General features: G+C 51.7%; 8 protein-coding genes across 8 annotated transcripts; 3 read left to right on the forward strand and 5 right to left on the reverse strand.

Annotated features, from left to right (window-relative positions):
• Positions 1-269: 269 nt before the first annotated feature.
• Positions 270-2,578, reverse strand: PG985_006750 (uncharacterized protein; the record flags this gene model as incomplete). Its single annotated transcript, XM_066826519.1, has 4 exons — positions 270-846; positions 905-1,591; positions 1,643-1,669; positions 1,719-2,578. The coding sequence occupies 4 exons, from the start codon at positions 2,576-2,578 to the stop codon at positions 270-272; spliced, it is 2,151 nt and encodes a 716-aa protein (XP_066686126.1).
• Positions 2,579-4,840: 2,262 nt separating this feature from the next.
• PG985_006751 (beta-1-6-glucanase) lies at positions 4,841-6,210 on the reverse strand (the record flags this gene model as incomplete). The annotated part of the gene is made up of 2 exons (XM_066826520.1): positions 4,841-5,596; positions 5,659-6,210. 2 exons carry the CDS (start codon positions 6,208-6,210, stop codon positions 4,841-4,843), a joined length of 1,308 nt encoding a protein of 435 aa, XP_066686127.1.
• Positions 6,211-7,481: 1,271 nt separating this feature from the next.
• PG985_006752 (uncharacterized protein) lies at positions 7,482-9,302 on the reverse strand (the record flags this gene model as incomplete). The annotated part of the gene is made up of 4 exons (XM_066826521.1): positions 7,482-7,824; positions 7,881-8,160; positions 8,245-8,807; positions 8,965-9,302. The coding sequence occupies 4 exons, from the start codon at positions 9,300-9,302 to the stop codon at positions 7,482-7,484; spliced, it is 1,524 nt and encodes a 507-aa protein (XP_066686128.1).
• Positions 9,303-10,308: 1,006 nt separating this feature from the next.
• On the forward strand, positions 10,309-11,817 carry PG985_006753 (translation initiation factor eIF4A; the record flags this gene model as incomplete). The annotated part of the gene is made up of 4 exons (XM_066826522.1): positions 10,309-10,345; positions 10,547-10,690; positions 10,751-11,109; positions 11,164-11,817. 4 exons carry the CDS (start codon positions 10,309-10,311, stop codon positions 11,815-11,817), a joined length of 1,194 nt encoding a protein of 397 aa, XP_066686129.1.
• Positions 11,818-12,870: 1,053 nt separating this feature from the next.
• PG985_006754 (uncharacterized protein) lies at positions 12,871-13,914 on the forward strand (the record flags this gene model as incomplete). The annotated part of the gene is made up of 2 exons (XM_066826523.1): positions 12,871-13,441; positions 13,499-13,914. 2 exons carry the CDS (start codon positions 12,871-12,873, stop codon positions 13,912-13,914), a joined length of 987 nt encoding a protein of 328 aa, XP_066686130.1.
• A 1,293-nt stretch (positions 13,915-15,207) lies between these two features.
• PG985_006755 (uncharacterized protein) lies at positions 15,208-17,664 on the reverse strand (the record flags this gene model as incomplete). Its single annotated transcript, XM_066826524.1, has 5 exons — positions 15,208-15,324; positions 15,433-15,959; positions 16,051-17,207; positions 17,283-17,520; positions 17,565-17,664. The coding sequence occupies 5 exons, from the start codon at positions 17,662-17,664 to the stop codon at positions 15,208-15,210; spliced, it is 2,139 nt and encodes a 712-aa protein (XP_066686131.1).
• A 682-nt stretch (positions 17,665-18,346) lies between these two features.
• PG985_006756 (uncharacterized protein) lies at positions 18,347-18,646 on the forward strand (the record flags this gene model as incomplete). Its single annotated transcript, XM_066826525.1, has 1 exon — positions 18,347-18,646. The coding sequence occupies one exon, from the start codon at positions 18,347-18,349 to the stop codon at positions 18,644-18,646; it is 300 nt and encodes a 99-aa protein (XP_066686132.1).
• A 500-nt stretch (positions 18,647-19,146) lies between these two features.
• On the reverse strand, positions 19,147-19,867 carry PG985_006757 (uncharacterized protein; the record flags this gene model as incomplete). Its single annotated transcript, XM_066826526.1, has 3 exons — positions 19,147-19,386; positions 19,440-19,631; positions 19,709-19,867. The coding sequence occupies 3 exons, from the start codon at positions 19,865-19,867 to the stop codon at positions 19,147-19,149; spliced, it is 591 nt and encodes a 196-aa protein (XP_066686133.1).
• Positions 19,868-19,954: the final 87 nt, after the last annotated feature.

Below are 19,954 nucleotides of genomic sequence, written 5' to 3' on the forward strand. Positions count from 1 at the left end.
CCTAACCCAGGGGGGGCTAAGGGAGCTATGGCCTCCCCCTAGATCCCGGATCGGCCCTCAAAAGGCGTCCATTAGCATTAGGTAAGTCTATGTAGCATTGATAGTCCCGTCGCCTAGCTGGTCGTGAACCGGCCATAAATTAGATACTCTGCTCTCCTTTTTTCTTTTCTTTGCAAGTCGGAAGGAACATTGCGACGGGAGAGGGATCATCCCCAAAATAGTATGATATATAGTTATTGGTTCCTTTCTTTATTTGTCTTCTCTATCTGTCACCTGACTTTATTGCCGCTGCTGGGTCCTTTCGGGGGATCTCTAACTAGAAGCCGGACAGTGCCGTCGCCAATCTCCTTTCCCTGGCTGAGAATGTCTACCTTCTCCTTCGCATCGTCCTTCTCCTTGCCGCCATCGCTGCTATCTCGAGACAGCGACTTGTCCCAGCTGCGTGCGTCTATGCCCAGAATACCACCCATGTTGTTGCGGTCGCCTGGGACGGAGAACTCACGGTAGGCATATCGCCATTCGTTGAGGAAATTGCGAATCGCTTTGCCCACCTTGTCCTTGCCATTCTTGCTGTGGTGGCCTGTTCCCGTGATGGCGTAGACGGGGCGGCTTTCCTTGCTGTTGTCCAGGAGTACGCGCTCCAGATACTCAACGGCCTCTTCAGGATGGAGTCCATGAAGATCCACGTATATTTCATTCCCGCCACTGCCGGCTTTGTTTCGCTCCTCATACAACTCTCTGGCGGCATCACGGTGAGCCTTCCTCATAAGGTCGTTTTCACTCTGGCCCCGGAGACTGAGCGCCTTCGCAGCCCGAGCATCATTTCGGTTCCAGGCTTGAGCAGCACTAGAGGGTCAGAATTAGCAAATGCCCTTCATTCGCATGTGATTTCAGAATGACCTACCTCTGTAGAAACTTATTGCGGAGGCCACCGTGTCTGATGGCCTCCTGGCGAGCCTTGAGATACGCTTTGTTGGCTTTCTCTCCCGTTTCCAACCACGGAATGTGTTTTGGACTAGGAATGGCTTGGGCTGCAGCGCTGTTCTCACCGCCCCTCATGTTAGTAGAGCTTCCGTTGCGTCCAATTTTCTTGGTGTCTGGCTTTCCAAGAGATGGTGTGGGCGACGGTGACATCTTGACCACATCAGCCATGGAACTGGGAGTGTAGTTCTCCTTATGGCCGTGGCCATGACCGCCCCTCTTTCCGTGGTGCTTCTTGCTTGGCTTGGCGGAAGCTGATCCGAGCGAAGGGAACGCGTCATTATCATCAATAGCAGGCGCAGCCAGTGATTCTCTTGGCTGGTGACGGCTGTTGGGTCGCGATCGCGGACGATCGTTTGCGTGGAGGTTTTGCGGCCGAAGACCCGGAGGCGGAGTAAGGCCGTTTGTCGAAAAGCTGAAGCTGGGTGCAAATGGGTTGAGCTCGGGCGTGGTTGGTCGGAGTGCCGGGAAGGAAGTCAAGTCCTGCACCGAGAGGTTCTTCTGGGGCGGGGTGCTGCTTTCATCTACCGAGAGCTTGTTCATGAGATGGGCCGGATCGTGGGAGAATATGCAGGTCGCGCCTGCAAGACAGTTGCCCATAACCCAGTATCTGTTGTAGTTAGCATATGAAGGGGTTCGGGCATATTAGGGTCCCACGTACTTGCACAAGTGGTTGCTCAGGTCGTGACTGAATCGGCAGTCGGCGCGTAGACACTGGCCCTGGGAGAAAATAGAACTTGCAAATGATGCCCGACTTCTGTTGTCCAGAAGGTGTGACGGGCCTTCCACCATCCGGGGTCATGGCCTTGCCAATGAGTATACTCTTGGCCTCCGGAGTGAGGTGCGTGGCATTTGTAGAGTCGTGTCCTTGGCTGTCCATGATAGCAGCAACAGTAGCACTCAAATCATAGCCGTGGAGAGCAAGAGCCTCCTCAATCTCGTCATCTGTCTTGGACTGCCCCAGGATGGAGCGTAGCATATCGTAAGGTGTCATATCAGACTGCTGTGCAGACACATACTCGGGCGCGGCTGCGTTTAGGCCGCTCGGAGTGCCTACGGAAGAAGAGATACTGAGGGCATCGTCGCTGACAAGCCAGTCGACATTCTCCGACTGGAAGTCACCATAGATCTCCTGCGCGGGGCTGGTATCACTTGCGAACTCGTACGCGTTGAGGTTCGGGCTATGCGGGATCACGGGCGCGGCAAATGCTAGGCGCGGCGACGGTCGGGGAGAGGAGAACGGGGACACCGTCGACGACTTTGTTCTACTGAGCGTGCTGGGCACAAAGCCCGGTGGCGCGAGGGGGCTCACGCCCAAACGCGGAGAGCCCGAGACGGGCGTCGCGGACGAGCCCCTCCAAGATGCGGGAGACGGGCGTCGGAGGATGGTCTGCCTAATGGGCGGGGGCGAGGTGGCCGTGCCGCCGCCCTCGCGGTATCTCCAGAGGACGTCAAGCACGGCATTTTCTAGGCTGTTCCCGCTGAGCGAGGTTTCGTTCTTGAGCAGCTCCTCGAGCTTGTCCGTCTTGTCTTCTTCTTCCAGCGAGGGATCCTGCAAGACCGGCAGGCAGATCTCGTACGTGTCGTCCGAGACCATGATGGCGCGAGCTGGGCTCGTTCGGGGCGAGCAAGGGACTATTGTTGGGTTTGGTCGAGAAAACGGAAGGAAAGGGGGATTAAGACGAGTGTTGGTCAGGTCGGTTTAAAACGATGGAGATGTATTTCTAGCAGGGTAGCTTCTGGAAGGCGGGTAAGACGAATCATAGGGCTGACTTGGCTCGATAACTGGTAAGCAGAAGAGTTGATGCGTGATCAAATCTAGTGTATGTTTATGTATATAAGTTGTGAGAGTTGGGTTTCGGTCGCGAAATGGTCGAGACGGGCTGTATCAAAAGGGATGGCCCCCGAAGAAACGAAACGGCGAAACGGGGGAAGCAGCCGTGGTCAGGGGCGGAAAACGAAAGACACAAATGCTAGCTGAAGGCCGGCAACAGGTGCATGATTGGATCCAAGAAGAAGGAAGAAGCAGTTGGGGGGTTTGGGTGAGGTAAGTAAGGGTAAGAGAAAAAGCCAAGTAGCGAGTGCAATCTAGGCTTGGGGATGACTTCTTTTGGCCGTTGTTGCTCAGCTGCGAGCCAGGTTGACGACACACACACTCTCCCTCTCTGTCTCTCGGGCGGGAAGCAGCTAGGTAGGTAGACTGGTGCTTCTTGCTTGGTTGCTGCTGACTGACTGACTGCTTGCTATCGTCGGTAGCAGTAGTAGTAGTGGTGGCAGTAGGTAGCAGTGGCAGTGGCAGTAGCACAGTAGTACTGTACAAGCAGGGTGCGGTTCGGGGGTAGTATGACGGGGCAACCAGGTTGGGAGCTCTGGCAGCCTGGCGGGGTCTTTTTCACTACTTTAGGGGGCTTTACGTGGGTCGTCCCCTTTTGGAGTCTGTCTTTTTACTGGAGATTGGACTATCGTATGTGTGATTGGGAGTGGAAGGCCAGCAGGAAACCTTAGGTATGATGCACGCTGGAGTGGGGGCCCCCTTCAACCCTTTTTAGCCCTTTAGGTTGGCCGGGACCTGTGCTACTCTCACTGTCTGCCTGCCTGTCAGTCCGCCTCTCCGCCCAGGAAGAAGAAGAAGAAGGGGTACCACCCAGGTAAATGGATCGCCAACAACACCAGATGTATGTAACTAGGAGGATATTGGCATTGTGTTCATCGTAATGATGGACCTAAGGATACCTAGTGCCTAGTGCTCTTTGCCATTGTCCCTGCATGCTACACGGGTCACACCTGTTTATATTGATTGTCGCGACATCGCAAACATTTGCACCCAATCCCGGCTCAGCTCCGTCGGTCTGTAGGTACGATGCCGTAGTACTTCTTGTAGCACAAGAGTGTGCCACCAGGGCCGCCCTGTCTCAGCCGTCTCGACTGGTTTCGTACATCGACGAGCTTGCAGATAGATGATCAAATACCTGAAGGAGGTCGCATTTCCATTCCATTCCACTCCCGGCCAGTTCTTGGGGGTGGCTTTGGCGTCCCATTGGCCAACCCAGCCAAGCCGTTCACCGAAAACAACTACTTGTACGCGATGACCGACATGGCATCAATCGCATGCAGTCCACGATGGGGAGGGAGCACTTGGAATCTGGGCCCCCGTCATACGTCTTTCCAGTTATACCAACATACGCACACATTGATGTACTTCTCGCAAGCGGTTATGTATACTTTGCTTTACTCGATACACCCGGTTTGTCAGGGTGCACCAAGTCGCGCGGCGTGAGGCTACTGGACGTACTAATCTACCACTATGGCGCTCCCAAGGTTTCGCCTTTTGCGTTTATCGCCGATGAGCAGCTTCGAGCGAATAGGACGCTCGGTATAAACCACCCCCCGTGGCAAGCGACCGCAGGAGTAAACGTCCACCGACAGCCTTGATTATTCCGCTTACTCCAGATTGCGACAGTGGAATAAACGAGAACTGTTGTAGTAACAAGATATCCAGTTGAAGTTCTGATTCCCAGAAGAGACATGGCCGGTTTATTCTCGCAGGGGCTTGGTGGATAATCTGATCAGCAGAGGTTTGATTGGCTCAGCTATCCTCCTGCCTCGCTGCTGTCTTCACTGCATAATTCACGGACGTCAGCACCTCTGGTCAGCAGGACAGTGGTATGGTGGTGATGAGTCCGTGTATTACTTCGTGCAAGACATGAACGGGTAGCAATACCTCTGCTTATGGGGTCTTCGCTATATTGCATTACTATATGACATCATACATGTGGCCTGCAGCTCAGTTGGTTAGTCGTTGCATGTAAGCCACCCCTATTTATCAACCTTGTCCGATCCTACAGTACCTACCTAGCCACTAGTTCCCGAAGTACTTTTTGCAAACATCAGCGCCGGCAGAAGTGTCCAATCCTGACGCACTGCTGGGAATGAAGTTGTAGGGCGAGCTGATGGCCAGCTGGTAGTCCCATCTCGGGTTGCCGAGTTGCGTTCTCCAGGTCCAGAAGATCCAGCCGTTGGTCTTCTCGTAGAGCCGCTGCTGCGCTCCCCACCACTGCTGGTAGAAGGGATAGTTCTGGCTCTGATGCGGGTTGAACTCGGAGTTATTTTCTATGCTGCCGCTGACCGTGAGGCTGAATTCGCCGACCACCTTGGGCGTGTCGCCGTCCGTCAGGCGGTCGTCGTCCTTGCACGTGTACCACATGTAGTCGGCCTGCTTGGCGTTGTCTTGCTGGGGGATGGCTCCGCCCACGTAGTTGTGGTCGTCGAACATGACGCGGCTGTCGGACGGCAAGTTGGACTTCGGGTTGCCAGCGTCCCACAGGCCATCCATAAACTGGACATGGAGGCGGTCGGCCTGGTTGATGTTCATCGAGTCCTCGACGGCCCGAACAGCCCGCAACGCCTGCGGGTAGTAGACCTGAGTCAAGGTATCTCTTTCCTGCTGGGACTGGTCGTTGCCCCTTTCCGGTTCGTTAACCACTTCGATCACGCCGACCGCCTTCTTGTACGATGGCGTGTTGTAGATGCGCTGCGTCATCCATGTCAAGAACCTAGAGGCTCGGTCGTAGTTGTTCTGGCTGAAGAAACCGGGCAGCCATTGTTTTGTGAGGCACTACCCCCGATACCAGTAAGCATGCAAACTTATGTTGCCGCATCGGAACATCAAGAACTTACTTGGCCCGTGAAGGCATCACCCAGCTTCTGCGCGCCTGGTGCGCCGTGGAGATCGATGATCACGAACATGCCGAGGTCGGCAGCCTTCTGAACAACGGCATCAAGGTACTTCAAATCAATATTGGGGAAATGCTCGCTGGAGTCCACGATATCCCGGTAGATCCAGTACCCCATGGGGATACGGATGGTGTTGAGCCCCACGTCATGGATCTTCTGGACGTCGTCTGTGGTAATCCAGTCCCGGTAGTGTTTGTCGAATGCTGTGTCTGCCTTGGACTGGCCCAACTTGGACACACAGTCGAACTCGGACTGGCAAGCACCTGGCTCGGTGCTTGTAACGCAGTCCATGTCATTCCATTCTTGGGACATCATCCAGGGTTCCGAGACGAGCCAGCCCCCGAGGTTTACACCGCGAATCTTGGATGGTAGATTCACCCGCTTGTCCAGGCCGACGGTACTCCTGTTGAACGCCTCCAGGTCGCGTTCCCAAGGCAGCCAAGCGCGAACGCTCACCGTGGCGGCCGCCAGGGAGAAGATGGTAGTGGTTCTCATTGTCTCGTGACGACGAAGCAGTGGATGAGGATTCAATGGAAGATGTGATGCCCTGCCTTGTGTGTTCCTACTGGCATGCTCAATCCCAAGCCCGGGACGTAGCTATATATACCCGCTTCGGCTCACTTCGTGATCTTTCTGTTTTTAAATGAGAGGCATGCCGAGCTAGCATGGTGGCACGTCTTCCGGCTGTTGCTTACTACATTGCAGGCAGATCCATGCTTATCACTTTCCAGATCTGGCCAACGAACGGTGATAGTATAGCACTTGCAGGCGCCTCATGCCCGGTATTTGCTTTTTTACGAGAAATTCTGCTGTCTGCGTTTTCGTAGCTGAAATACAAGTGGTCCGTGGATTGATAAATCCTAGTCAGCGTCACTGCAGAGGATGTATTTATAGACTACGGTCATACATTTGCATACGACTATATCCAGATGGGGCATATGTTCGAACGTTAGTCTGAGACTGCTGGCATCAATTATCATGGCATTAGCTAAGCCATTTATACCTAATCAAGCCTTTTCAAGTACAGACTTGAAGGAGGTAGCCTGGTTTGCTCCCCATTCATGTTGGCGCCACTTTCATAGGACGAGGCCGAGATAAACCGGTCAGGCCTAACACTACTGAAAAGCTAACTGCTATTTTGATTAAATGGCTACGGCATTATACCGTGTAGAAAATATCGAATGCGAATAGTTATACCGGTTCACGAGTCCTACATCAGTGCGTTTATTCTGTTGTCGTGATTAGGAGCAAGCGGACTAATCGTGGTAAGTGTTGTCCAATAAGGCAGCCAGCATCATCGACTGAGGATCCACTATCCGGCAAAGTTATGCCACCCTGCCACGGTCTCGAAGTGCGTCGGTTTGCCCTTTCGCGGATTTCTGTTTGGGTAAGGATTTGCCCTCGGTGTAGGACGGCCGTTGTCATCTACTCGCAGTCTTGCGATAGACATGGTCACAATCAATCATATTGACTGACTGCTGACATCCTACAGCAGCATTGCTTACAAACATGCAATTATAGTGCTACGGCAGTATCAGACGCTTTATATTCGATTGTGCGTTATGTGACAATATGACCTTGTCAGCGCAGGGGAATGAAGCACATAACTGGACAATTCGCTTCCAACCAAGGCCTTCTTCCACTGTAGAGTCGTGAAGTCTCGCCCACCATAGATAGCTTTACCCATCCCCACCAACGTTCATTCCCTAGGAGCTGAATAATCGTGCATTGCAATGTTTGCAGGCAATTCATTTTGAGGAAGCCGCTCAGGGGATTTCATCGTCGTCACCGCCACCAAATCCAAAGCTGAAGCCGCCTCCGCTCTGACCCGCCTGGTCATCATGAAGACCAACCGCCTCCTCCCATGTCCGTTTCTTTCCATTGGCAATTCGTTGCATTTCAGCAAGAGCCTGGTCTAGAAGCTCGGGTTGCTTCGCTCTTAGGCGTTCGACAAACAAGTTGTATGGGCTTTCGATCTCTTTCGCGAACCCTGTGACTTGATCCGGCGTGTTTTTCAGAAAAGATAGGACATGGGCCAGATGCTTTTGCGAATTCGTGACAAAGTTCTGGGTGAGGGCAATTCCCGCTTCAAGATTAACGACCAGGTGCCTGCAAGGAGGTCAGCATCATGATACATCTTACCCTGCATAGCATAGCAAACTTACCACCATCCACGCGGGACGTGCAGCATTTCTCCTGTGCGGCAGATCCCTTCAACGCAACCGGCTTCCCTCCTGGCTTCGGCATGGAAGGTGAGCAAGTACTCGGCTATGCTGAGAGGGCTCGTCACTTCACTGCAATCATCGGAGACAAAGACACCAGGAGGCGTCACAACACTGGGCGGGAACATGAGCCAGTACTTTGATCCCTGGATAACAGCATTCCATGCATTGGTTGCATTCGGATCTTTGTGGAAAGTCGATCCGCTGCGCTCTGGACCGACGACTATTCAATCAGATCAGTATCAACTGGACGACACTCGAGTATCCTGGTATGCCAGAAGGAACATATGGAGAGAATTTTACTTACTGAGCCATCGGTATGCTGGTCGCTCCTGTCCGAGTAGATGGAAGAGGTCTTCTCCGAAACATTCTGGGGGCCAGTAGGCCGAGTCCTCTCCTTGGCCGACCTGCAGGTGCATCTTCTCCGCAAACCTCCTGTCAAACAGATATAGCGGACTCTCGTCGGCGCTGTTCTGCATGTAGGTGTTGTATGTAGAGAATGGCCAATCTACAGCCTCGGCGCGGAATTCTACATCTGGGTACATCTTGTTGAGGGTATCAATGCTCCAGTGATTGTAGACCGGCCATTTCTGGATGAAGTCGGCGAGAATGAACGGCTTCTCGCTCCATTTCTCAAGGTACTCTTTCTGTGTCAGGTCCTTCAGTCTGGTGATTCGGTTTCCAGCAGGTATAGCAGAAACATAATTCTGCAGGACGATTTGACTGCAGGCGAATGGCCGATGGAGTACATCCGAGAAGACGTTACTGCATTCGATTGTTGCTAGTGCTTTTGGGGGCAACTGAAGCAGAGTGCTTCTCCAGGTGCCCTTCCAAGAGGGCAGGCTTGAAGACGGCTTTCCCTCATGCGATCTGTATCAAAGTCAACATCTGAGCATGTAGACCCTGATTCAAGGGGTTGGCGCAGTTCCCTGTGAACAAGCGATCCTGCGTGACTCATCCTTGAGCACTAAGCTGTGCCGAATCACAGCAGGGTTTTTGCACAAAGAGTCATACACAAAATACTTACTCCAAGAAAAGCGGCTTCCATAGGTCATCCAGATGGCAGAAGGCGTAAAGAAACCGGCACGTGGCACCAAGGGTTTTCAACGATTCCACGTCCAGCAGTTCGAGGACCTGTAGGATCATTTCATCAGGCAGACACCCAAGGAAGCCCAGACACCCTCGCGCTGATGGGCCAGTCGCAAAGTACTGGTTTCCCAAGGGTTTGACACCCAGGGGATGAACAGGAATAGACTCTGCTGTTGACTCAACATCTAGCCCCTGCAAGGTGACAACTCTTGGCTCTCTGGGTGCTGCAGTGACATGGGCGCCATTGGCCAGCCCTGAATCCTGTGAAAGTAGCATTGTATGCTGAGATACGGGGCGTGTCTCGAGACGAAGTGGTTTTCCTCCCGCGTGTTGTTAAATAGTACAGAGCTGGTGGTGGTTGATGTCTACAGGGCGGGTTGTCGGATATACCATTGTAGAGTTGGGGTTTTAATGACTTCAATGACTTACAGTGTACTACAAGACGTATACCGCTTAGAGGGTGGTGCGATTAATGGACAACGAGACGTCCAAGCTTCGGTGAGCGCAGAATGATCAATAGAATCAGAGTACAAGTGGTATCAATTTGACTGCCGCACAGCCAACTATCAAGATACTGCGACTTGCTTGTGACTGTCCTGTGGCTGTCCTCTGTATCTGCTGACTGTCTTTTTTCCCCGTCTTCATGAGCCCATTTTCGGACCGTCTCACCACCTGAGAGAAAAAAGACTTGAACGATTTTCCAGCTTTTCGTACCCCACTAACGAGAATAATCGCACCACAATTACAGCATTGCCCTTTGCGCAGTGCGGCGTGCCTGACAACTGAGTGCCCAAACACCTAAGCGTCCACTGGTGAGTGTGTGGGTGGCATGCTGGGTGGGGCAGCCAGAAAAATCCCATTTTCCCACTAAAACATTGAATTCAAAGAGGCTGTGGTCTGTGCACTGCCAAGGCCCCGCGACTAGAGCTTTTCGCCCAGTGCTGAACAGAAATCTAAATATTCGAGGCACCTAAAGAGAATTTTTTGCTGCTCCCTCTGTCTGCCCCCCCTTCACAAGTTCTCTTACCCAACAACAACTACCAAGGACAAGACATAACAACCAACTAGAACAGTACAGCTCTCACTTCTCGAGAGCGTCTCTTCTGGTTCTTTTTTCTCTTCTTCCAGCTTTCTTCAGTTCTCAGCAACTGTTGTCGCAGGACCTTCTTCGCTTCAAGCGGGACATTCTGCGCAATCTAACCCCGCCACCACAAATTCACCATCACCAGTCGCTTGATCCAGCAGGTCGGGATCAAGCACTTTTCTCTACCAAACCGCAATCATGGCTGCCGACAAGGGTCTGGAGGATATTCCGGACAGTAAGTTTTCACCAGTCACAGATCGTTCTCTGTTTTTTGCCCCCTCCGATTGATGCTCAACGTCGATCTACCGATCTGCCCAAGTGGCAGTTCGTGGGAATTGTGCCGCGGGGTCGGTCGGTTGGCGGTCAAAGAGACGATCCGATCACAAGAATCGCAAATGTCCATCTTCTCCATGCTAACATATTTGCTCTTTTCCAGCCCAGATCGAGTCCAACTACGATGAGACTGTCGACTCTTTCGATGAGATGGCCCTGAAGGCCGAACTCCTCCGTGGTATCTATGCCTACGGTTTCGAGCGCCCTTCTGCCATCCAGCAGCGTGCTATCATGCCCGTCATCAAGGGTAAGAATAAGCCTCACTCCCGAAATGCCTTTGTCGCATATTAACATGGTTCGCTGCCAGGCCACGATGTCATTGCCCAGGCCCAGTCCGGTACTGGCAAGACCGCTACCTTCTCTATCTCGACTCTCCAGAAGATCGACCCTGCGGTTAAGCAGTGCCAGGCCCTGATTCTCGCCCCCACTCGCGAGCTGGCCCAGCAAATCCAGAAGGTTGTTATCGCTATTGGCGACTTCATGCAAATTGAGTGCCACGCCTGCATTGGTGGTACCAGCGTCCGTGATGACATGAAGGCCCTTCAGGATGGCCCTCAGGTCGTCGTCGGTACTCCTGGCCGTGTCCAGGACATGATCCAACGCCGTTTCCTCAAGACCGACAGCATGAAGATGTTCGTTCTCGACGAGGCCGATGAGATGCTTTCTGTAAGTTGTTCTAGTGCAATTCCACATGACCATGGAATGCTAACCTACTTGTAGCGTGGTTTCACCGAGCAAATCTACGACATCTTCCAGCTGCTTCCCCAGTCCACCCAGGTCGTCCTTCTGTCCGCCACCATGCCCCAGGACGTTCTTGAGGTCACCACCAAGTTCATGCGTGACCCCGTCCGCATTCTCGTCAAGAAGGACGAGCTTACCCTTGAGGGTATCAAGCAGTTCTACATTGCTGTCGAGAAGGAGGAGTGGAAGCTCGACACTCTGTCCGATCTGTACGAGACGGTCACCATTACGCAAGCCGTCATCTTCTGCAACACCCGCAGAAAGGTCGACTGGCTCACCGACAAGCTCACTGCTCGTGACTTCACCGTCTCGGCCATGCACGGTGACATGGACCAGGGTCAGCGTGACCTGATTATGAAGGAGTTCCGATCCGGCTCCTCGCGTGTCCTGATCGCCACTGATCTTCTGGCCCGCGGTATCGATGTCCAGCAGGTCTCCCTGGTCATCAACTACGATCTTCCCGCGAACCGTGAGAACTACATCCACCGCATTGGTCGTGGTGGTCGTTTCGGCCGAAAGGGTGTTGCCATCAACTTTGTCACCGCCGATGATGTCCGTATGATGCGCGAAATTGAGCAGTTCTACAGCACTCAGATCGAGGAGATGCCCATGAACGTTGCCGACCTGATCTAAACTCGGCACTCACCCGGCGATACCCAACACAGTCATCACAATCTCAGTTGCATAGGGGATACGGTTTTCACTCTTCCGCGCGCATTGGTGGTAGCCCCTCTTTGAGCAGGGGCCGCCGCAGGGTGGTTTGATAGACGGTGGGCGATGTCTTGTCTGTCTTTCGGGCGTTATGCTGGGGTGTTTCCAGTAATGAATGACGGTCGGTAATGACGGGCAAGAAAAAGTTTTGATGCATCTGGAGCTTTCGGCCAAAGTACTGGGTGCTTAATAATGCACAAGGGAAGCACGATCTAAGGTCCTGCAAGGACTTTGCCGACTGGAGTCGTTCTGCCTTCTCGTTTGTCTCTGTACCTAGGCCCGAAGCTATTTCTCTTTGCGAATAAATGTCCTTAAAAACTACCTAAAGTTTTCCCTCTGTCTGCAAAGTGACTAATGCCTTTTGCCTGAGTGGCTGTTTACTGTGCTAACATTCCTATGCCTAATACTCACTCGTTAATTGACAACAGGTGCGATTGTGGGAATTCCTACATGCGCCACCTAATGTTTGTGGTTGGAACATGCTGATTTGCAACGCAGTTGATCTACTGCATCTGCCAATTACACCACCTCAATGGCAGATGCGTGGTTGTCGACGTCTCCTCTCGAAAGTACGTCCTTTGCTCGGCTGCAGGAAGGCACCGCTCACCAAACGGGTGAAATGGGCACCTGCCGCCTCGCACTTTCCTCTGCTAACCTAATCTACCTACATGTAGGTACATGTAGGTAGGTAGGTATTCAATTCAAAAAGCAGAAGCGAGCAAGAACGACAGTGCGTGCCTTCTCGCGCATTTATCTACTTTTGAATATGTCGAACACTGAACCATTGCGCCGTCGCACCTCGCCTCTTGACCACACTCTCTCCAAGTGAACGATCCGTTCAACGCCTGGGTAACATCAGCACAATTCCTGACCTACATCTCGTCTTGCACACACACACACACACACACACTTGCCTACCCGTTCTTTTTATCTGGTCATTGTCACTCACGCATCCTTCCTCGGGGAAGCGACGCCATGGCTCCTCCAAACAAGGTTGCAGCAACAGCTCGAGTAGAGAAAGTGAGGAAGGCGACTGGACACGGGGCCAAATCTGCCAAACTCCCAAACCTGCTATCCGTTGGTCAATCTCAACAGATCACTGCGTTGAAAGGCAAGTCGAATCTGACCGATGTCAAGGTCAAGGCATTGGAGAATTCTCTTCGGAAACAGAATGAAACTATCAGTGGCATGATTGCTCTTGCCACCACGCGGCAGGAAGATGCTGCTTCTAGGCTGCAAGGATTTGAGACTCAAGCAGGAGAAGTCGAGAAGCGCCAGAAAGTGCTCGCCCAGACGTTGGACGACAACTATTCAGCGATAACTCGAGACCTCGAACAGTTCAGGAGTACCTTCGAAGACTACCGCTGCACGTGGGACAAGGAGGGCATGGCTGCTCGGAAGGCCATGGAGAGTATGAAGCTGGATTCTGAAGAACAGCACAAAACCAACCGGGAGAATATCCAACAGGTGCAGACCCAATACCGTGACATGCATGAGACGATCCAGTCCCTCAAGGCAGACATCGCAGACGCAACAGCCTATGGCGGTAAGATACGCACCGTCATGCCCTCTGAGCGTCTGCAAACTGACTAGAACCTCGCAGAAGTGACCGGACCACCAGCAGGCACGGAGACGAAGCATGTTCCCAGCTACATCAAGCACCCACCAAAAGCTATCCGTAGGTTCCTGCGACAGTTTGATAGGCACCAAGACGCCTATAATGCCAAGAAACCGGTGAACGAAGAGGATTTTCTGTGGGGGTTCCTTGGGCAACTGCACCCCTTGGTGGCCGAGTTCCTGCAAGAAACACTCATAAAGCGCTGCCCTCAATACGTGGCGGTACGAACCAAGCATTCCAATCCCCACCCAAAGAGTGGTGTTGTTCCAATCATCGCTCTGAAAGGAATCACTGGCAAGTCCCTCACGGGCGATGTGTTCTTCAGGGCACTGGATGGAATGGACATGACTTTTATCTCCATGGAGCTCATGCGATTAGAGGATGTCGAGGGTCAGTTGTAAAGACAGTGTTGATTTTCCATGTACACGCGATGGCAGAAGAGTGCGGAAACAAAGGGGCTCTTCGTGGTGTAACCACTACTTTGCTTATTTCTGGGCGAGGTTAATCGACCTCTATATGGATTATGTAACTAAGTAACCGATCAAACGTTTCTGTCAACTGGGTTCATTAAGCTTAATGGTGAAAGCGCTGCTCCCACCGATTAATACGTATATACCAGTGATCACTTGGTAATACTGGTATTGTTTATTCCATTGGATAACACCCAGTTGGATAAACTAGTCTGTTATTTACGGGCATTGTTGCATTAGAAGCAGTGTTGTCGCCATCAAGGTGACACGTTCTGTGCCAAACTATGATATGTAAGTCAACTACCCCCTTAACGGACCACCCCCTCAACGGACCATTTTATTATAAACGTTAATTAAAAATCGAAATTAAAAGGTAAAATTAAGATTTAAATTAATTTAAATACTTTAAAAGAATTTATTTTATAATATAATTATTATTTTATTTAATACTAAATATTATATATTATTATATTTTATTATAAATATAGTATTTAAAAAGGTTTAAAAGGGAATAAAAGTTTAAACTCTTATATAATAAACTATTTTAAAATTAAAATATTTACTTTAATATTAAATATATTATTATAAATTTATTATATATACTATAAAAATTTATTTCAAACGTTATATTTAAAAGGAATAAAAAAGTATACTTTTTATAAGGAAAAAATAAAGTTTATTAACTATATTAATTAATATTAAACATTTTTTTAAACTTTTTTATTTCTATAGTTTATTTTTTATTTAAATATAAGATTATTAAAAAATAACCTTTTTTTTATTTTAAATTAAAAAGTTATTTTAAATTTTCTTTCTAAGTACCTTCCCTTATATTTTATTAGGAAAAGTACTTAAAGTAAAAAAGAAACTTTTTAATAATTATTTAAAAATAATAACGATTTTTTAATTTTTTATTTTAAATTAAAATCGTTTTATTTTAAGTATATCCACTTTAAATAAGAGAAATTATATTTTTATCATTTTTATTTAATTTTAAATAATACTGTTAAAATCGAGATTTTAGGTGTAAAAGGCTGGTCTGTTGAGGGGGTGGTCCGTTGAGGGGGTAGTTGACTTAGGTAGACCCAGATGAGATGATATAAATCGCCAAAATTCAAAAATCCTCCCAACATCGCTATGTCAAACTAAGTCTTGAGTAGGATATACAGCAAAACGCCCCAAGTGGGTTCATGCAACCTCAGAGAATACCGCTTATAAGCGTGTTTATCTCCTCGGGATACCCTTTGCGATATCCGCATTTTCTTCCAAGCCGCTATAGTGGTTGATCCAGCCCAGAACCTCCTTATGCCACACGAGACTGTTTTCATGCTTCAACACCCACTGTTTCCACGAACAACGTATGTCAGCCTTCGTCTCTGGGTCTTGCTGGGGTGGAGGGGGATGCCCCCTGATAAAGAAAAAGGTAAAACGGGGAAAGCAACAACTTACGTGGTTTTCGTCGGGGAACATCAACAGCCGGCTCGGCACGTCTCTGGCCTGCAGCACGTTGAAGGCGGCGAGGCCTTCGGTGATGGGCAGGCGGTAGTCGAGCTCGCCGTGGATGATGAGCTGGGGCGTGGCCCAGTTCTCGGTAAAGCGGGCGGGGTCCCACTTCTCGTACATGGCGCGGTTGTCCCAGATGGTGCCGCCCATGTCGTGGATGACGAAGAAGAGCTCCTCGGTGGCCCAGTCGTTCATGGTGGAGAAGATGCCGTCGTGGCAGACGAGGGCCTTGAGCTTGCGGCCAAGCGGGTGGCCCTGGATCCAGTTGACCATGTAGCCGCCGTACGAGGCGCCCAGGCCGACGGCGCGGTCCGTGTCGACGTACTCCATGTTCTTGGCGATGTACTCGAAGCAGTTCTCGAGGTCCTTGTAGGGGCGGCCGCCCCAGTCGCAGGCGATGGCGTCCGTCAGGGCCTGGCCGTAGCCGGTGGACCCGGTAGGGTTTGGCATCACAGCTACGTAGCCGGCCTCGGCTGCATTTTGTAAGCTATTAGTCAAGAACTATCCTTCGAGGGTCGGGCATCGAATGGGATGGGTGGGATGATTTCTTGGAGGTCAACTTACCGAATATGGCCGGGTTCCAACGCGTGCTCCACGAGTCTCCCCAGGCTCCTTGTGGTCCTCCGTGAATCAACATCGCCAGCGGGTACTTCTTAGAAAGGTCAAAGTTGGAGGGCTTCATGACAAGTGCATGGACCTTGTAGTCGCCGTCGCCTTGGAACCAGATATCGGACACCTGCGACTTAGACAAACCGAAAGACTTGCCTTGCTTCGAGGCTGACGAGACCAGCGACACGGCCGAGGCTTGCGGGTCTACAATGGAGTACTCCGAGCCATCAATCAAGGAGTTGGAATGGATCAGCAGCCGGTCAGAGTCATCTCCCAAGTTGCTAACGTCTCGCACCGAGCCCTCGTGGGTTATCTGAACCGGCAGCTTCTGGGCTGCCTTCAAGGGCGAAGACGGCAGTCTGTAAAGCAAGGTCCGGCCGTGGTACTCAGCCGAGACAAACAGCTCGGAGTCGTCCTTGCTCCAGACGATAGCATCCGGTCGCTGGTCCCAGCCGCCTTCACCATCATCTGACTTGTAGAACTCCTGCACATTGCTGAGATCCTTGATGTCGGGCACGACCATCAGGCGAGGCTTGTCTGACTCGTACTGCTGGTGGCGCATGCGCTTGAACGCGAGCTGTTTCCCGTCGTGCGAGAAGACCGGCGTCATGCTGTAGCCCCGCAGCTGGCCGGTCTTGATCTCCTGAGCCGCGGGAGCCTTCTCCGTGAAGGTTTTCAGGGGCACGTAATATAAATTTGTTTTCGTGTGAATCGCCGGGTTGATATCCGGGTCGCTGGAGACGAAAGCCAGCCCCTGGCTGCCGATGTCGTAGTCACTGGCACCACCAAAGGGAGGAAAGGGGGACTCGAGCTTCGTACCGGCCAGCGCGTTCACGAGGCCCGGCTCCTGCAGCTTCCAGGCGTCCTTGTCCTTCTTGAGGGCACCGTACCAGATGGCCGACTTGTTCTCGGTTACATACGTGTCCCAATGGCGCACGAAGAGCTTGATATATACCCTAGCCGAGGACAACGGTTTCTTGTCATTGGCCGGATTATACATCTCACCTGAGGGTGTGGCGAGTGCCGAACAGGCAATGGCCACTGTGTCCTGGCCAATCTTCTTCGCCTTCAGATTGGAGATGGAGCCATCGAACGTTTGGATTTCACGGGGCCTGCAGCAGTCAGCCCAGTCCAGCATCTAGGGTAGGTTTCATTCAGAATGAAAGAAGCAGAGCAGAGATACGTACTCGGATCCTGACTTGGTGGCATCGACAACGACCAGGCCGGTGCCCTTGTCCAGTTTCTTGACAAGGACAAACTCTGAGTCCGAGATCCATGTTGGCTCGCTGAAGGCGGCAGCATCTTCAAAGAAGGTGGTAGACTGGCCTGACTTGATATCGAGGACCTTGAGGGCCGAGGTCTTTTCCTGAGACTCAAATGAATAGGTCGAGACTGGAGGGTGCATACGGTCAGTCTGTGCTGCGGCTAGAAAAGAGAAGATGCGAAGCCGAAATGTGATAGGTACTGACCGGTGTAGAGTGCCAAGGTGCCAGTAGCGTTCGGGACGGCCGAGGAGCGGCGCGGGGCCGAGAGCATGGCCTCGGGGGTGAACTTGGCCATGATGGTCATGGTTGAGCTGTGGACCACAAGGGGAGGAAGACGGCAATACGAGACGGGCAACCAGTTGCTTCTTCTTTTGCTGAGGTGCCGGGTCAGAAGAGATGACTGAATCAGCAAGAGGGAGGAGGTTCGACGAAACATCAAAATAAACAATGGAATGGAGGGGTCAAACCGAGTACTGCCGAAGTAAGTTATGTAAGTGCATCTGCAACGCGACATGAGGTGCGACTATTCACGAGATCCCGCTTCGTCCCCAATTCCCCGCAGTGGAACCCCTGTGGCCCAGGCACCAGGGGTCCATTTGATGTATAACTAGCGGGCTGCACAAAATACCGAGTCTCTTGTGCATTACAGTTCAAGAGCTCCCAGTGCCATGTTGAAATTTACTGACCGCATACATACTGAGAAGTTGGAAGTTGGATGGTCCATGGATTATGGTAACGGAGATATGTGAGTGTTAGATAAGTGGGTAAGTGTAGATAATTATCTATAAGACCAAGTCACAATCTCCCTTGAGCACCGTCTTCCCAAGATACCAACCCAACTAGGCAGACGCGCGATGCAAGACAATCACAAGAAGCAAGATCGGTCTCTCTTGAGCCGCCTCTGGAGGCGTTTGCGAGGCATCATATCCAAGGAGGGAAAGGGGAAGGGGGGGAACAGTAATGCCCATCCCATCAACGTGCCTACAATGAACAAAGGCACAGCACCTTCACATCACACGCCGCAACCGCCACCAGCCTACGAAGATGTGCTCCGCGTCTCCAATGCAGCCAGTAGCGAAGCCGCAGCAGGTTCACGGCTACCTCAACTTACCAGACATCCTGAAAAGAAGACGGGGCTATCCAGGGCAGTTGATGACAACCCCTTGGCCGCCCTAACTGAGGCCGCCCGCGAGGCTATCTACGCGGGCGCCATGGAGGGCGTCAGGGACATGCGCCGGGAATATGAGAGGGGGCGTGGGAGTGCGGGAGACGGAGAGAAAGTCTGATTGACTTGGTTCTTGCACATGTCCTCAAGGTCCTCAGCATCTTAATGAATCTAGTTCTTAAATGAACCCGGTATGCCGTCGTATACGCCGTTATCTGTATACAGCGCGACGTTACCACCGGCCGTAGGAACATGGAATAATATGTGGAGTGACCGTAAAGGGGCACCGTCGAAGTTGGATGCAAATTCTGTTACACTTGCCCGCATAAAGCGTCTAAGATCTGCTCCTATGCAGTTCCAATCAGGGGCACCTCGTATAAGATATGTGAATACAATCATACGCTGGCCATGTCAACAGCTCCCACTTGTTGATTAGGCTGATAACCAGCTCGGCCGGTTTCCCTTTTCCATAACGCCAATTGTGTGCCAAAATTCAAAAGGGGTATCATTTTTAATGCCATACTGACGCCATATACGCAAAGTCGAGCTACAACCGGGGCCACGGTCCAGTTTCTCCCAAGCCCAGAGGGGGAAGAATGCAATATAACCCATGATTCACGACTACTTGCGGGCAGCTCCGAACTGAGTGCGCACTTTCTTAACCTCGCGGCTATCGGTCTCGCTGTCCTCGGCGGCGGCCGCCGCAGCTGCCTTCTTCTTCTTGCCTGCACCCTTCTTCTCCGTAGCCGAGCCGGGCGTGGTGGCATCCGAAGCGGCGTTCTTATCCTTACTGGCGAACGACGTCGAGGCGGGCGTAGGAGCTGCAGGGGTCGAAGCGCCAGAGGGCGTGTCGGCAACTTGCTGCAAGGAGGGGTCAGTAAAGATGCGGCTACCCGCGATGGAGGAGCACGTACATTGTTGGGGTTGTAGGATATCGAGGAGCGCGAGAACACGCGGTTCTGCTCGATCGCGCCCACCTTGCGGCGCTGGGCAGAGGTCGCCGTCAGGCCCTTGGTGTAGTTGTCGAAGCCCGTGAGGATGTTGCCAACGGGCGTGCTGTCCAGGTATTTCGTCTCCATATCGGCGATGCGGTTATCAGTCCCGAGCTGCAAGAAAAGACATGATTAGTGTCTTAGAATGAATCAGGAGCGCAGAAGCAGGGCGGCAAGGGGATGAGACTCACGATGTTACGACTTAGCTGGTTCCGGCGCTGCAAAAGATCCTTGACTTTTTGCTTCTCCTTCTCGTACTCGGCCATCTCCTTCTCTCTGTCGAAGGACTCATTGGCATTAGCACCGGCGCTACCAGTAGCCGATGCAGCTGTGTTTGATGTCTCGGTCATGATCGTAAGGGTGCTGCAATGTTGTTGGGCGCATAAAATGAGGCAGAAGGCTGAACGAGCAATTGAAGTCCATGGTTTCGCGACCGC

Source organism: Apiospora marii, assembly GCF_038362585.1.
Source record: "Apiospora marii strain CBS 49790 chromosome Unknown utg000004l_segment0_segment0, whole genome shotgun sequence".
NCBI lineage: Eukaryota > Fungi > Ascomycota > Sordariomycetes > Amphisphaeriales > Apiosporaceae > Apiospora > Apiospora marii.